General features: G+C 55.3%; 1 protein-coding gene across 1 annotated transcript; it reads left to right on the top strand.

The window, feature by feature from the left end:
• Nucleotides 1–493: 493 nt before the first annotated feature.
• On the top strand, nt 494–14,686 carry LOC106835257 (keratin, type II cytoskeletal 5-like). Its single transcript, XM_014847474.3, has 9 exons — nt 494–1,354; nt 3,206–3,414; nt 5,546–5,606; nt 6,389–6,484; nt 8,555–8,719; nt 9,511–9,636; nt 10,128–10,348; nt 10,943–10,977; nt 12,323–14,686. The coding sequence occupies exons 1-9, from the start codon at nt 875–877 to the stop codon at nt 12,493–12,495; spliced, it is 1,566 nt and encodes a 521-aa protein (XP_014702960.3). The 5' UTR covers nt 494–874; the 3' UTR covers nt 12,496–14,686.
• The last annotated feature ends 280 nt before the right edge of the window (nt 14,687–14,966 follow it).

Below are 14,966 nucleotides of genomic sequence, written 5' to 3'. Positions count from 1 at the left end.
TTATTAAACATTTCTTGTCCCTAGGGACGAGAAGAGTAGCAGGAACAGGAATTTGGAGTGAAATCTGAGCCTGCCACCCTTGGACAACCTCTTGTTCTCCATCACATGAGCTGTGGAGATGTGAAGGGGGAATCTGCAGTCAGACCACTGGGCCTCACATCAGCCCGGCACTCACCCTGTGGCGCCTCCACCAGGTCTCTTAGCTACCCTATGCCTCGACTGCTTCTTGCGCGAAACAAGAATAATGATAATAGCCACCCCCTGGTGCTGCATACAGATTACTGAGAAGATGGGTGTAGAGCAGTGACCTGTCATAGCTGCTCAGTAAATGTTGGCAATTGTTATTACACATGTCACTGCCCACCCCCAATGTCATTATGAGAATCAAACGATATAATGCCCGCAGTGGGCCTGCCACACGGTCTGGCACACGGTCTGGACCTCAGTAAATGGGGTTTCTTTCCTTCATAACTGCCCGCGCTGGGAGGGGCATAATCAATGCCCGGGTTCGGAGTGCAAGATCCAGGAGTCGAGAAGAGAGGAGTGGATGAGAGGCAGTGGGAGTGCCTGCAGCATGAGGCTGAGAACCTGGGTGGGTGGGGGGCTTGGCCCTGTGGCCTGCCCCAGGCCCGAATCCCCAGGCCTGGTCCTGCCCTGGTAGGGTGTTCCCCGGCATGATTAGCGGGGCAGAAGATGGGCCGTGGCCAGACATGCCATTGGAATGAACTCAACAGAGTGGCCTTTGATCTTCTCCGGACAAGCCCAGTTCTCGCAAGGGATAAAAGTCAAGGAGGGTTTGGGAGAGCTGGACTGTGAAGGCTCCTCATCTCTTTGACGTCTTCGCTCCTCTGACACTCTGGCACCAGCTCCCACCATGACCCAACGGTCCTCTGTCACCATCAAGTCCGGGGGCACCCGGAACTTCAGCGCTTCCTCAGCCAGCCTCCTCTCAGGCTGCAGGCCCAGCTTCAGCTCTTTCTCCGTGTCCCAGGGCGGGAAGAGCTTCGGAGGTGGCTTCGGGGGCGGCTTCGGGACCAGGAGCCTCCACAACCTTGGGGGTAGCAAGAGAATCTCCGTCAGCGGGAGCTACCGCTCCAGCCGTGCCGGCTTTGGTGGAGCTGGCTATGGGCTGGGTCTTGGGGGCACAGGGTACCGAGCCGGGGGAACCTGCAGTGGGTTTGGATTTGGAAGTGGGATGATGTCTGGCGCTGGGGGCATCCAGGAGGTCACCGTCAACCAGAGCCTCCTGACCCCCCTCCACCTGGAGATCGACCCGTCTCTCCAACGGGTGCGGAAGGAGGAGCGGGAGCAGATCAAGACTCTCAACAACAAGTTCGCCTCCTTTATCGACAAGGTGAGAGGCAAGTGGGGTCCCCACCATGAGAGCAGGGGGCTCCCACGGGGATCTCTGCTTTCTGTGCTTTTCTGAGGTCAACTGTGATTTGCCCAGGACCTGCGATCCTGGGGGCCATGCAGACTGCTGATGGGGTGGGGGGGATTGGTTTCCCACCTTGCTGAGGTAGGAGCAGAAAAATGTCTATCTCCAGACTCCAGAGCCATCTGACCCACTGCAAGGACACAGCTCTTTCCATGGATGATGATCATGTACAGGGCTTAAAATTAGTCAGCGGAAGGGACCAGCATGGAGGGAAGGGGATCAAAGAACGAAAGGTTATGAGTTTTGTTCACAGCAACGGGCTGGGGTCCCATTTTCCTGCCTGGTTAACAGGGGCACGTCCTCCCGTGGCAACATCCCTTGTGATTTGGGTATCTGGGAATCTGGGTGGTTGGTGAGGTGGGGGCTCAAAGTGTTCCGCACTTTTCTTGTATTGAGAGGAAAGCTGTGACATCAGTCCTGAGGCCACCCTGCTGTGTGGCCTGGAATCCTGGGGATTTGCCCAGTTCTGGCGAAAGAAATGATTCTCTTTTTGCACCATCACCAGTGCACACCTGAGCTGGTTGTTTTTTGCCTGGGAAGAAGCAAATCAAAGATCTGGATCATTAAGGCTCCATACCTGGGATCTGGAAGGAAGAGGGCAAGCCTACGAGGCCACCAGCCTGGGTTCTGTCTTTGGCTTTACTGCTAGGAGCAGCCATAGCTGCTCGGTCCTCGGTTGAGTCAGACAGATGGACTCTGAGGTCCCTTTGCAGATCTGACGGGCTGTGAAATGCCTCATCCCATGCACCCAGCTCTTCGAGTGGGTAAACCTAACCCACAGGACAGCTGAGGCGCTGGTTCCTCACCTTTATCCCCCATGTCGCCCCACCTGGCCTGGTGTTTGCACCAACAGACGCGAGATTTCCAGGAGCCTGGCTCTGAGGAGAAGATGTGGGCCCTGCCTGTCCTTGGTTCATCTGGAGGGGACCTAGGGAAGGAGGGGATGTGACTAGGGAGGGACTCGGAGCCAGGACTGCCTTCCTTCCTCTGACAATGAAAGAGAAAGCTGGGGCCCCCGAGGGGGTGTTGTTAAAGACCCTCTGTAGGCACTCTGCCACCTCCAAGGTCTGGGAGTCTCTGTTCCCTCGTTCTCTGAGGCTGTCGTTTCAGCTTTTCCCAATGGTAGGACTTTGTTTGAGGAGCAAGATTTTGCATATCCCCAAGGCTGCCTCCCAGACTGAGGAGCAGATGAGTGCAATTCGAGAAATTAGCAGCACAAGACCACAAGGGACCTGAGAGAGCAGAAAAAAGGAGGGGCTTGCCCCAGGCCACACAGCTAGTTGGGGACACAGCTGGGATTGTGCCCAGGTCCCCTCAATGCGACTCCAGAGTGACCCATTCCAGCAACCCTGGAGTCTATGGGCAACCAAGTCCAGATTTTAGATCCAGAGAAAGCACGGCAGAAGGAAAACGCCCATTTAACGGGAACCAGAATCTCACCTGGTAATGTGATGGCCCAGTGTTCTTTTCTTCAGCTCCCACACCTCGACATGGTTTGGTGTATTCAGATGGTTTCCAGCCTCTGTGGCCCTCCTTGCTTCTACCTACAACCCAAGCCACCACCTATCTCCCAAGCCCATTGCACCAACATTTGCTTGGCATTCTACATTCTAGGCTCCTTCCGGGTGGAGGAAGAGGAGGAGCCTGCCACCTGGACTCTGAGGCCTCGCAGGGCCCCACTGCACTGTTGGGGGTCCTGCATCCCAGAGCCCTACGGGAGGCTGCTGCCGGGAAGCCCTCACAGTCTCTCACCTCTGGCGGGGGCAGGTGCGGTTCCTGGAGCAGCAGAACAAGGTCCTGGAGACCAAATGGAGCCTCCTGCAGGAGCAAAAGACCACCAGGGCCAACATCGAGCCCATGTTTGAAGCCTACATCAGCAACCTGAGGCGGCAGCTGGAGGGGCTGGGCGGAGAGCGGGGGAGGCTCGAGACGGAGCTGAAGAGCATGCAGGACGTGGTGGAGGACTTCAAGAACAAGTGAGTGGATGCCCAGCCACCCCCCTGCAGGGCCTTCCCTGAGGCGCCTGGGGCCACTCTGCTCTCCGGAAGTGCCCCGTGCAGCGAGGAAATCGGTTGCACACTTAGGGCATGGAGGTGGAGTCAGAACGAGCACTGGGACCCTGCAGTGGAGGGGAGGAGCTGGGTTACAGGTGCCCATAACTCACATGGGCACAAAGAACACGTTATACACAATGACCTCGTAAACTCTGCAGGTGAGGAAAGTGAGGTCTGAGATAGCAACCCGTCGTCCAAGGTTATACGGTGGCAACAAGTAAGTTAGGAACTCAACTCACTCCCACATTGTTCAGCTCAGTTCCATTGCTGCCTTACACGGTGTTCACGCATCCACCCCAACCCTGGCCAAGGGGCCGGGAACAGAGGAAAAATACACATATTTGCTGCCCTCTCCCTAGAACTACACACACACACACACACACACACCCCACTAATCATACAATTATGCTTGTGCCTGTAGATGTGAGTAATTTCTTATTTTTATTGTTCTAATTTATTTCTAATTGTCTTGATCCAAACAAAATAAGTAACTAAAGAAGGAGTGTTGGTTTCTGTTTGTATAACATAGTAAGAGTTTCAGGTTTGAGAGCTGTGCTAACAAGTAGTCGCTAGCCACATGGCTATTTAAATTTAAATTAATTGAAATTAAATAAAATTTAAAACTCAGCTCCTCAATCGCACTAGCCACCTTTCAAGTGCTCAGTCACCACATGCGGCTAATGGGTCCCCTAGTGGATGCAGAAATAGAGCATTTCCATCATCGCAGAAAGTTCTAGAATTTAGAATCTTGGCTCAACCCCACTTACTAGCTGGATGACCTAAAGAAAACTAGCCTCTCTAAGCCCCAGTCCCTTTGTCTGTTAAAGGGGGTATTAATAGCACCCACCTTATAGAGGGGTTGAGAGCATTAAATCAAAACTTAGATGTATAATACTTGGTGGGGTGCCCAGTGCCTGGCACAGAGGAGATTGTTAATAAGTGCTGGCTAATCTTATTGTATTGATGATGAGGTACATGCTTGTAGTGACGCAGACACAGACAGGAGAAGCAAGCACAGACAGATAATTTATAATATGTATGCAAACATGGAGTAATAGTGTTTCAGTCCAAGAAGGCTTCCTGGAGGAGGAGATGAAAAGTCAAGGTTGAGAAGGAAAGAGGCACAGAGAGGACTATGGGGGGATCTGTCGGAGAGCGTGCTCCGGTCAATGGACGGCAACGTTCCTGTGGCAGGCATGTAAGAGGCCTGTGCAGAGCCACGTGATGCTTGCCCTCTGGCAAAGGGCCTGGGAGCTGGGGAACATAGGAGACAAGGACAGGTGCATGGGATCAGGTGACAAAAAGATTTAACAGAAAGGCGACAGGAGGAGACAGTAAGGAGAACCAGGTCAGTTTTCCCAGAGAACGTGGCAGAAGGCCCAGGACTGAAGACCCAGTGGCAGGAAAGAGCCTTTCTCAGATTCTAGTGGACAGAAGAGCAACCCAAAGGCAGGAGAGATCCTGGCTGTGAGCGTCATGTGCGACAGTATTGGTGGTTTTAAAAGAATATGGACAGGCGGCTTCATAGATGGGAAGGGGCTCCGAGGTTAAGTGACCGCCCGGGGGACGCAGCTGGGCGGTGAAGGAGACGAAGCCAAACCACAGGTGTCCCGAGCTGCTGAGGGGGTGGGACTCACGGACACTCAGGAGGGTTGGATGGGAAGCGGGTCACCTGGAGCAGAAGGGAACCTTCCTTCTCAGGGATCAGTGAGCAGGGGGCACCTCCACGTGCCCCTGGGGGCAGGGAGGGCGTGGGGTTGCTAGGGACCTGCACACTCTCAGGAGCACAGCCAAGGAAACGGCCTCAGAAAGAACAAGGGTGGTCCTGCGCTGCTGTCCTTTGGGGTGTGGGTTTGTCTGGACAGAAGGGGTTGCTTGATTGATTTGGGATGGGGGCGGGCCCACACGTGCCAAAGGAGCCAGGCCATCCTCGCACATTTTCCAAGTCTGCTCTGGAGACGCACCATCGCCTGTCCACTCCAGCCCCTGCCATCTGCCCTCACCCCCAGAGCTCCACTCCTCACATGGGTCCGCTTCTTGATCCCCCCTGCAGGTACGAAGAAGAGATCAACAGGCGCACAGCGGCCGAGAACGAGTTCGTGGTGCTCAAGAAGGTGAGGGGATGGGGATGCTCCCTCCTGACTGCAGGGCCCAGGCAGCCCTACCTGAGTGACAGCTGCCACTTAAGCCAGGGGCCTTGCGTGCAAGGCTTCATTTAATTTCCGGAGCAATCTTGGAGGCAGGCTTTCCATTACAAGTGAGGAAACTCAGGCTCAGGGAGGCTAAGCAAGCTGCCCACGGTTACCCAGATAATCAGGAGGGAGTGAGGATCCAGGACTCCAGAGTCTGAGCTGTAAATCACAACCCCAGCCGCGCCCCACACGGAGTCCAGTGCGGGGAGAGGGAACCAACTTGGCCTCGTGCAGAGTGCGTCTCTGGAGGACAGATCGGGACAGGACAGGGATCCTTCCTGCTTAGCAGGCTGGGCCAAGGGATGGGGAGAACCACCCCCCGGCTAAGCTGGAGGAGGAGGGATGGAGCAGCAGTGGGTGACTGGGAGGAAAGGGCGGAGTGTGAGGAGCAGGGGAGGCCGCGGCCGGGAGAGGCCAGAGGCAGCAGAGGACCAAGTGCCCAGGATGGGGTCATCCTCATCACCGGGAGGGGACATCGGAGATCTCCCCAGGTGGCACCAGCTGATGAGCAGGCGGCATTCCCTAAGAGCTCTAGTCCTCACACCATTTGGACCCCCTGCAAGTCCCACCCCATTGCCTGGAACAGAGAAAGGCTCTCATCCGCGGTTCCTGGGTTCCTGAAGATCTCTCGCCTCACTCACAGACAGAGGGGCTGGTTAAGCGGGAAGGATGGGACCCAGAGTGACAGCTTGTTCTGTGCCCAGGACGTGGACGCTGCCTATATGAACAAGGTGGAGCTGGAGGCCAAGGTGGATGCCCTAATGGACGAGATCAACTTCCTGAGGGCTTTCTATGACGCGGTAAGCGGTGCCAGGTGCTCCCCCTCAGGAGGGCTGGAGGCCGAGGGGCCTCACTGGGCACAGAGGCTCCCGGCTCCTTCCCTGGTCTCCCCGCAGCTCCTCACTCCATCCCTGAGTTGGAAATTCATGGAGAAGATGCTGCCTCTCCTACCAAGGGAGACAATGAGGGTCCCTGGGGCAGCTGATGGGTCAGACCAGGGGAGAAATTCAAACTTGACCGCCTGGACCAGGCATATTCTGTTGGCCAGACAGAAGAACCACCTGTCATTGAATTATGCACGGTTTCCGCAGAACTATCCAACCTACCTGGCTCACCAGGCCTGCTCAGACTTACCTGCTCCTCTTCTTAGAGCAGCTGCAGGGTGAGGCAATTATGCAAACTGAGGCAATTAGTGAGCCCTCAGGTGCTTCTCAAAGTACACGACACAATTGCCCTGCTCTCCTGAAGACAGGTTTTGCCGTGTGCCTCTGTACGCCTGACACTGTTCTCGGGGCTGTGAGTACAGCACTGAGCAGAAGCAGTCAAGCCCCCAAGGTCTTGGAGCTTCCATGACGGTGGGAGGTGCAGGCCGCACAGAGAGAATCAAATAACCACACCATTTCAGGCACTGTAGGGGCGACGGAGAAAAAATACAACAGGGGGCAGAGGCAGGCAGACGGTGGGTGAGATTTGAAGAGAAGTCTGAAGGAATTGAGGACTGAGGAATCCAGAAGGAGGCCCAGGTGGCTGGAGTAGAGTGAGGGGAGGAGATGGGGTCGGCGATGTTGCGGCTGGGGCATAGGTGTACCTCCAGGCAGGCCTGGTGAGGACAGGTGATATGCCCATGGGGTTACATATGTTTGGTGCCCAACAGAGGTGGTCATGATCCAGGAGAAGGGGCATGGGCTCTGTGTCCTCGGGTAAGTTCAGTGACCACCCCACTGCCACCTGGGGCAGAAAAGCATCACCTCCTCTGCTTATTCACTTCAATGCTGACAACCAGTGTGGTGCTGGCTCCTAATTCCGAACAGCAGGCCTCTGGGCTGAGACCCCCTCCAAGCCAGGTCAGCTACTAGGAAAAACTACTCGGGGAAAACAAATTGCCACACAACAACAACAAAATAATTTCTGGAAGCAGGAAATGCGTGAACCAATTGCTAATACAGAAAGGAAAGGGACATTTTCGCTTAGATGTGTGATTTGGACCAATGATTCTCAAATTTTACAGCTCATCAGAATCTTCTAGAGGGCTTATTGGAAAACCAGTCCTGATTTAGCAAGTCTGGGTGGGGCCCAAAATGTTGCATTTCAATCAAGTTCTCAGGTGATGCTGACACCGCTGGTCCGAGGATCGCATCTTGGGAACCACTGCCTTAGGTGACTCTGATAAGTGATTATTAACAAATTAACTGTGGGTTTACCATCTCAACAACCATCTTATATGGCCATGAATTTATTTGATCCTCATAGAGAGCACACGAAGCAGTGATATGACAAGTCCCCTGGGACCCCGCGATGCTATCCAACCCGCTTGGCAGATCCAAGACTTGAATTTTTCGGTCTGGCGCCCTTTGTGCTATTTCCAGCTGATTTCCATTTCCCATGCCCAAGGAGCAGGGAGGAGCAAAGTCGGGAAACAGGACTGGGAGGGAGCAGAGCTTTGTATCTCCTTCTGACTCAATTTTCTTTCACAAGATGATTTCTTCATTTGGTGTGAAAGTCTGTGTTTTCTCAGAACACGAGACATCACGGCATTGACAGGTCACGGCAGGGTGCACTTCCTCAACAATGGGAGTGACTTCTGGAGAATTCTGGCTAGAGTTACCTGTGTTGCTGCTCCCTCTGTGCAGATGACGAGACGATAAAGAACGGAGTAAACTCTGTGACCTCTCTAATGTCCTTCCCAGCCCTTTCAGACCTAAGCAGGATGCCCCACCCCAACAGTGAAAGTGAGACCCTCGATGTCAGGGTCTGTTCCAGCAGCCTAGTGACAGTCTCTCAACATGCATGCACTTGCACATCCACATGCATACGTGTACACACGCACATGCACACCCTGCTTCAGCTCTCCTGTCTGGGCCCCGTCACAGGAGCTGGCTCAGCTTCAGGCCCAGATCTCCGAGACCTCCGTGGTCCTCTCCATGGACAACAACCGCAAGCTGGACCTGGACAGCATCATCGCCGAGGTCAAAGCCCAGTACGAGGACATTGCCAATCGCAGCCGGGCGGAGGCTGAGTCCTGGTACCAGATCAAGGTGAGGTGTCAAGGCCAAGTTCATGAAATAATCGTACAGAAATGGGATTTCAAAGGCAAATTAGGTAAGAGCCTTGTCCTCTCGGACGTCCAGTCTGATGGGGTCGAAGAGATCTGAGTTCAGCTTGGGGCTCCCCCTGTTCTGAGTTCTCCTCGAGCAGTACCGTCAGGCCCTGGGGGAACAGCCAGATGAAAGCAGGAGGTGGCCAGTCCTTCTCCAGGGGGAGGGTGGACACACCTCCAGTGCCCTGTAGAGGAGAGAGGAGGGACGGTACCAGCCATCAGTGCCAGCAGGAGCGAGAGAGGGAATGTGGGAGCAAGAGGAAGGTGTAACCTCCTGCATCCAGAGAAGACAGGTGGAACTGGCTGGGGCGGAGGGGTGGGGGCAAAGGCTGGATATGGGGCACACGGTGAGAGTTTCCAGGTTAGAGCAAACACTCTGAGCTGCGGGGTCACTCGGGGATATGAGATGTGATGCCAAAGAAAACAAACACGAAAGAGCTTTAAAATCAGAAAGCGACAGGCATCCCTGCATGATGCTGAGTTTGTGAGGGTGAGATACTGGTGTGGAGGGAGAAGGAAGAAGGACCAGTACAATTAGAGTCTGGCTGTGAGTGGAGCCTGAGGACACAGCCAGGGGCAGAGCCAAGAGAAAACGCGGAGGGATTTGATGGAGGGGGGCACAGGGAGGCGTCTCCATGCAGCGCCTTGGCAGCCTGTGGGCCCTGGGAAGCCGCCGCCTTCTCTTCTCTGGCCTAACCATCGCTGCCTCCTGCTTCTCCTTCACTCCAGTACGAGGAGCTGCAGCAGTCCGCTGGTCGGCACGGGGACGACCTCCGCACCACCAAGATGGAGATCTCCGAGCTGAACCGGATGATACAGAGGCTGCGTTCTGAGATCGATAACCTGAAGAAGCAGGTGGGGCTGAGCTCCCAGTGCATCCCATCCGTGCCCCTGTCCCCGGGGCAGAGCTGGGCCTTGTCCTAACTCAGCCCGTACAGAGAGAAGCCTCCCCAGATGAGTGACCCTCTGGGAATGGAAACCTGCGGTCTCCCACTTCACCAGGGAGGTCAGGACCTTCTTTCTGAGATCAGTCCAACATCATTCCCTCTAGAAAAGGTTCTGTCCTCTGGACGCATACAGGGGCAAAACGTTGAACCACTTTGCTTCCCCACTGCCCAGAGAAGTTCAGCATTGAAAAGGACCCCCAAAATTGTTCTCTCCATCCTGGCTACATCTCAAATTATCCAAGGTGGACAGAGATTAATCTTATTTTTAAAGATGATGAAGCTCTGACCTCCTTTGCGTGAAATCCATTTCAGGAAGTTCTTCCATATTGTTAACCCAAAGCCCACATCGTACTGCATTCCCTCTGGACAATTTCACAAACTCTTGTGTCCTCCCGGCAGTGTGCCACGCTCCAGGCCGCCATCAGTGATGCCGAGCAGCGTGGGGAGCTGGCCCTCAAGGACGCCAAGCACAAGCTGACCGAGCTGGAGGACGCCCTGCAGAAGGCCAAGCAGGACATGGCGCGGCAACTGCGCGAGTACCAGGAGCTCATGAACGTCAAGCTGGCCCTGGACATCGAGATTGCCACCTACCGCAAGCTGCTGGAGGGCGAGGAGTGCAGGTGGGCAGCCTTCTCTCCCAGTGTGGCTCCAACAGATGCCACCAGAGCACTAGCAATGCCGCAGGGCCAGAACCCCACAGTGTCAGGACCCAGATGGAAATTGCAGGGGCGGAAATGGAGTTAAAATGCAGCTGCTGCCTAGAGGCGTCCAGCAGTTGCAGACACTCCCATAGCTCCTGTTGGACCCAGGGCAGGGGGCGAGAGGAAAGCTGTCAGGGAGAGGTGGCCTGTGACTACCTGGAAGGCCATAAGGGCGTTTCTGCCCAGACCCTTTGACAAAGGAGGCCACACTTGGGACGAGCCTCAGCGGCTCCTGTTTACCCAGAGATGCCTACCCTCTGACAGTCCCTCTGCACCTAATGAGCACGGTCCCTCTCCCCATTTCTCTGTTATATCTTGACTTGATCTCTCTCTAGATGTCCCCTCACAAATCCACAGTAGCTTCCTAAAGCTAATGAGGTGGACGAAACCCTCGCCAAGCACAGAACCCGCACGCAGTCAGCACTCAGTGCTGGGTGCTTCAAACACAAAGAACCCAGGGCCCTTTCACTTCTCAGCAAATGAAATGTCCCTTTCTCTCCCCACCTGCAACAGACTCACTGGGGAAGGCGTCGGACCCGTGAACATCTGTGAGTAAATGTCTTGGGATGATAGAAAAGTGGGGGACAAAGTGGAAGCTAATAGCGTCACTAGCAAGGATTTGGTGAATGATAAAGCACGAGCTGGGCAGGGATGGCACTAAGACCTTCTTAGGGGTCCTATGGGGACCCCTCTCTTCCTTGGCCCTTCCTCCCAGTGGGGTCAAGAGAGATGTGTGGTGACCCCTCACCCCCAGGGCCAGTCCCAGTGGGGTCACATGTCCACAGGAATGACTCCACCCTGGCCCTGGAGGGTTGCAGTTACAGGACGGGACTACCCACAGAGCAATAGGTCCCCAGTCCGAATGCCTGATTTCTCAGCTGGTTCTGGCAGGAATCCAAACTCAAGTAACTAACAAGAGGCTATCAAACAGGCTAAAATGTACAGACCCGTATTTAGAATTGAAGCAAATTAATTGAACAGGTAGAGTAGCAACTGATCCGGCTTGGCCTCAGCTCCCAGGGGAGCTCCCCGTCTGGGGAGGAGTCATCTCACAGATTACCCAGCAGGACTTAGGTGGCATCCGTGGGGCCCCGAGTCCTGGGCAGGGGAAGGAGAGGCCCCTGGGCCCCATGGGGGTCAGAGCACGTGAGGGAGGCTGGAAAACCAGGATTAGGGAGAACCTGAAACCAATGAATAAGAGAAACAGGAGTGCCTCCCCTGGGGAAATGGACACTGAACGGGGCAGCTAAAGAGCCATCTTGGAACATTTGACAGGCTGCGGAGAGCTATGTCCCGAGGTAGTGAGCTCCCCGTCGCTGAAAGCATTGAGCAGAAGCTGAGTGATTGCCTCTCAGGGATGCAGTCAAGGGGATTCCAGCCCTGGGGGAGGGCCATCTGGACGGCCTTCGGGCGTCTTCCAGCATGGGAGTCTGTGATCCCCGCAGAGATGTGAGGCCTCGCGGTCCATCCACTATGAGAGCCCCTGGTCTTAATGTGGAATGAACACAGCATAGGAGCCTAAAGCCTCAGTTCCTGGCAGGTGGTGTGACCCTGGGCGTGTCACTTGCTGTCTTGCACGTCCGTTTACCCCTCTATAAAATGGGGGTGATCTTAGCAACGGGTCCTCTCCGGCCTGTGAGATCCTTGTGATCACAGCCATGAAAGTGCTTTGAAAGTTGCAACGTCCTGTGTGCGATGCTCACATTGAGGCAGCGTGGGATGGGGACGGGGAGTCCTCATCACCCGCTCTGACCCTGGCCCCCGGGGACCGTGGAGATTCCTGTTCCCTGAGGAAGTACCATGGAAGGGAACCGGCCTGGGTGGGAGATCCAGGGAGGGTGGCTCTTGGGAAATCAGAGGAGCCTGCCATGCCCCTGTGCCTTCTCTCCACAGCCGTGGTCTCCTCCTCCGGGGGCACAGGCTACAGCGGGGGCGGCGGCCTCTGTGTGGGCGGGAGCGGCTACAGCGCTGGCTTCAGCTCCACCAGCGGCCGCAGCATGGGCGGCAGCACCTCCAGCATGCGCATCATCTCCAAGACTTCGACCAAGAGGAGTTACAGGAGCTAAAGGCCCCACCCTTGCCTCGGCCGCCTCCCTGCTCAGGCCCCCAGCTCCCAGCCCTAGGGCCTGCCGCTTTGCTGACCCCCCCACGCACAATCAATAGCAGGAGGCACAGGGAGCGGGGAAGTGGCCTGTGAGTTCTCAGGTCACCTCGTCCATCGCTCTGCTTCCAGACAGCTCCCCACAAAGGTACCCCACTCGCTCCTCATCCCAGACCCTCCAGAGTCCACAGGCATCCATTCCAACTAACACTGCCTTGATTGCTCTGTGCCAAGACCAGGGCAAGGAGTTGGCCCTTCCAGAGCGTGGGTACAGTGGCCTTCCTCTCTCTGTCTGACCCCCATCCACTGCGGCCAGAGTGCTTCACTGAGGGGTGGGGGGTTAGAACAGACCTAGTGCCCCTAAAGAAGTAGGCGCAGTCTACGCTGGAGCCTCCACCTGTGTGGCTTCTCATGCAGACAGAACGCTTTCCTACAGGTCGCTCAGGCCAGGGAATGTTGCAAACCCTGCCTCCATATTGCCTCCTCACGTCCTTCTTAGTGTCCTCACCCGGGCCCCCAGCCACTTCCCCTGTCACCTCCCACCAGCAGAATATTTGATGAGAAATCAACGCCCTTCAAAATAGGACCAACTCGATGACTCAGACTGGAATGGAATAATTTTATCAAGAACTCGAAAGTTCTCCATGGCCTGGGGCTGCGTTAGCTGATAGTTCGTAGCCAAATTCCTTCCAAACTGGCCCCATTTAAGCCAACATTAGAATTACTGTCCCAAACCAAAATTCCCATGAGGAAAGGAGGCCACGTGAGGGCGTGTGGACGGCTGCTCTGCACCAGACGCCTGCAGCAGAGGCACCAGGAAAAGGACCCCCCTTAGCCTGTGTTAGGACCCCGTGGGAGAGTTCTCCTGCAAAGTAATCAAGGCTCAGGACCTGTTTTCTTTCCTCTGCAGTAGCCACGTCTCTCTTCTGGAAAGTTCCCTTTCCTCTCTACCTCCTCGTCCTCCTCTACCACCCAGCGTCCTCTTGCAGCCCCTCTCCTTGCCTTTATTTCTCGCCTTTCCCTCTTCCTTTTCTTCCTCTCCCACTCATCTGTTTGGCAATGTTATTTCCTGCTCTCTCTCCTGACCTTTCTTTTTCGATCTGCCTGTCTCTGAAATGTCCGCGGTTTGGATTTGCCCATCCCCACCAGCCCTAGCCAGAACGGAAACTCTTGAGGGCAGTCCACCGGACTCCCTGCCCCACAGGGAGCCAGCTGGGAAGAGGGGCGCTATCTGTTCCTCGCACAGAGCGGTTGCGTTGCTCAGCCCCGTGAAGGAAGCAGAGGTGGGGGGTGGAATAGGAGAGTGGGGTAGGCCGGAGACCTTTGTGAGGCTGGCATTCACGGGGTGATTTCCTTACTTAGTCTGAAGAGTTAGAAACCCTCAAAACACCTGCCAGGCATCAAGATCAGAATGCGTGCCAAGGGCAAGTAGAGACTGGCGCCATGCTGCTGACGTGAGGACAGGAAGTTCACTGCTTCAGAAAAATGTCCCTCCCATGTGGCTCTGATCATTTCAAACCCTCCTGAACTGCCCGCTCCCTGTGCCTGCCTGTTTCCTGAAATAGCTTCAATAAAATGTCACCGAGCTTTCTGGGTCTTGGCTGCGTCTGTCCTGCCTCACCCTCAGAGGGCAGCCTTGGAACTGGTGTTCTCCCCGAGCAGGTGCCTTCTGCCCACAAGCCATCCAGTGAACCGTCCAACATCCACTCACAAGCTCTGGCCCTGGGCTGCAGGGAGCCCAGCACGATCACTGAGACCACCTGCCAGCCCAGGTGCAGTGGGGGAGGCTCTGCTGTGTCCACATGGCTCCCGTGAGCCCTGGCTCACAGCTCTGCCCGCTGTCTCACCCATTCCCTCTGGCGGGAGTCTGCTCTCCGGTCTGGCTTCTTAGGGTCACCATCACTGTTAACACCGTCTCCTGGGCCCACTTCTGTGATGCTTACTCCAGAGGGGAATGAGAATCGCCTTCCCCTTGGGGCCAGGGTGGCATAGTGGTTAAGTTTGCACACTCCACTTTGGTGGTCAGGGGTTCGCAGGTTCAGATCCCTGGGGCAGACCTACACACCACTTGTCAAGCCATGCTGTGGCAGCATCCCACATACAAAATAGAGGAAGATGGGCACAGATATTAGTTCAGGGACAATCTTCCTCACCACAAAAAAAAAAAAAAGAATCACCTTCCCCACACCATGCACCAGGACCCCACCCCTCTCCACCTCTGCACCCCCCCCACTGCCCTTGGTCTCATGTCACACCCCTTACCTCCCCAGGTCCCAACCTTCCCTCCAAGCACTCTAGGACCCAAAGTCAAGACTCTGTAAAAGGGGTCAGTGTGAAATGTCACAAGTAGACTGAGAATTTCCAAGCACAAGAAACTTTTGAGTTCCAATCTCCTAATCTGCCGGCGGGGAAGCCGAGGAACAGGGTTGACGTCAT

The sequence above is a fragment of the Equus asinus genome, chromosome 22 (genome assembly GCF_041296235.1).
Source record: "Equus asinus isolate D_3611 breed Donkey chromosome 22, EquAss-T2T_v2, whole genome shotgun sequence".
In the NCBI taxonomy this organism is placed as follows: Eukaryota; Metazoa; Chordata; class Mammalia; order Perissodactyla; family Equidae; genus Equus; species Equus asinus.
This window is presented reverse-complemented; position numbering and strand designations above follow the sequence as displayed.